The sequence below is a fragment of the Pecten maximus genome, chromosome 1 (genome assembly GCF_902652985.1).
Source record: "Pecten maximus chromosome 1, xPecMax1.1, whole genome shotgun sequence".
In the NCBI taxonomy this organism is placed as follows: Eukaryota; Metazoa; Mollusca; class Bivalvia; order Pectinida; family Pectinidae; genus Pecten; species Pecten maximus.
In genome coordinates, this window is record NC_047015.1 from 7881112 (window position 1) to 7882617 (window position 1506).

Genomic DNA, 1506 nt, shown 5'->3' on the forward strand with positions numbered 1-1506 from the left:
AATATGCTATTTAAGAGTGTAACGTTTCGATGACTACACTGTCAACTTCATCAGACTAATGACAAGTGCGAAGCGTACTAGCGCAGACATATGTACAGTGTAGTTTCATAGATGGTGACAGGGACAAGGAGGCTACAGGGACGAGGGAGGCCACAGGGACGAGGGAGATCACGGGGACAAGGGAGACCACAGGGACGAGGGAGGCCACAGGGACGAGGGATGACACAGAGTCGATGGAGGCCACAGGGACGAGGGAGACCACAGGAACGAGGGAGGCCACAGGGACAGGGAGGCCACAGGGACGAGGAGGCCATAGGGACGAGGGAGGCCACAGGGACGAGGGAAGGCCACAGGGACGAGGGAGACCACAGGGACGAGGGAGGCCACAGGGACGAGGTAGGCCACAGGGACGAGGAGGCCACAGGGACGAGGGAGACCACAGGGACGAGGGAGACCACAGGGACGAAGGAGACCACAGGGACGAGGGAGACCACAGGGACGAGGGAGGCCACAGGAACGAGGGAGGCCACATGGACGAGGGAGGCCACATGGACGAGGGAGACCACAGGGACGAGGGAGGCCACAGGGACGAGGGAGGCCACAGGAACGAGGGAGGCCACATGGACGAGGGAGGCCACATGGACGAGGAGGCCACATGGACGAGGGAGGCCACAGGGACGAGGGAGGCCACAGGAACGAGGGAGGCCACATGGACGAGGGAGACCACAGGGACGAGGTAGGCCACAGGGACGAGGGAGGCCACAGGGACGAGGTAGGCCACAGGGACGAGGGAGGTCACAGGGACGAGGGAGGCCACAGGGACGAGGAGGCCACAGGGACGAAGGAGACCACAGGGACGAGGAGGTCACAGGGACGAGGGCCACAGGGACGAAGGAGGCCACAGGGACGAGGAAGGCCACAGGGACGAGGAGCCACAGGGACGCAGGAGGCCACATGGACGAGGAGGCCACAGGGACGAGGAGACCACAGGGACAGGGAAGGCCACAGGGACGAGGGAGGCCCTCAGGGACGAGGGATGCCACAGGGACGAGGATGCCACAGGGACGAGGGAGACCACAGGGACGAGGGAGACACAGGGACGAGGGAGGCCACAGGGACGAAGGAGACCACAGGGACGAGGGAGGCCACAGGGACGAGGGAGGCCACAGGGACGAAGGAGACCACAGGGACGAGGGAGGCCACAGGGACGAGGGAGGTCACAGGGACGAAGGAGACCACAGGGACGAGGGAGGCCACAGGGACGAGGGAGGCCACAGGAACGAGGGAGGCCACAGGGACGAGGGAGGCCACAGGGACGAGGGAGGCCACATACTGTATTATTAAACCGGAACCTTATTGAAAAGACAATAAATGTCAAAAATTCTTTGTAAAGGCTAACGATTGTTACTGATATTGTTAATTCACTTTTGCATCAATCTTTCTGCGTTTTCACAAGTTTCTGACTGTTACATTAGGTGTTATGTTTCACAAATAACAAAAGTAATA

At 60.7% G+C, this 1506-nt stretch overlaps 1 protein-coding gene across 1 annotated transcript; it reads left to right on the plus strand.

Moving 5' to 3' along the window:
• The first annotated feature begins 111 nt into the window (after positions 1 to 111).
• Positions 112 to 1344, plus strand: LOC117336912 (translation initiation factor IF-2-like). Its single transcript, XM_033898038.1, has one exon. The coding sequence runs from the start codon at positions 112 to 114 to the stop codon at positions 1342 to 1344; it is 1233 nt and encodes a 410-aa protein (XP_033753929.1).
• The last annotated feature ends 162 nt before the right edge of the window (positions 1345 to 1506 follow it).

What these genes read in the sequence shown, in the direction of transcription:
- LOC117336912 (XM_033898038.1), top strand. Translation starts at nt 112, where the DNA reads ATGGTGACAGGGACAAGGAGGCTACAGGGACGAGGGAGGCCACAGGGA.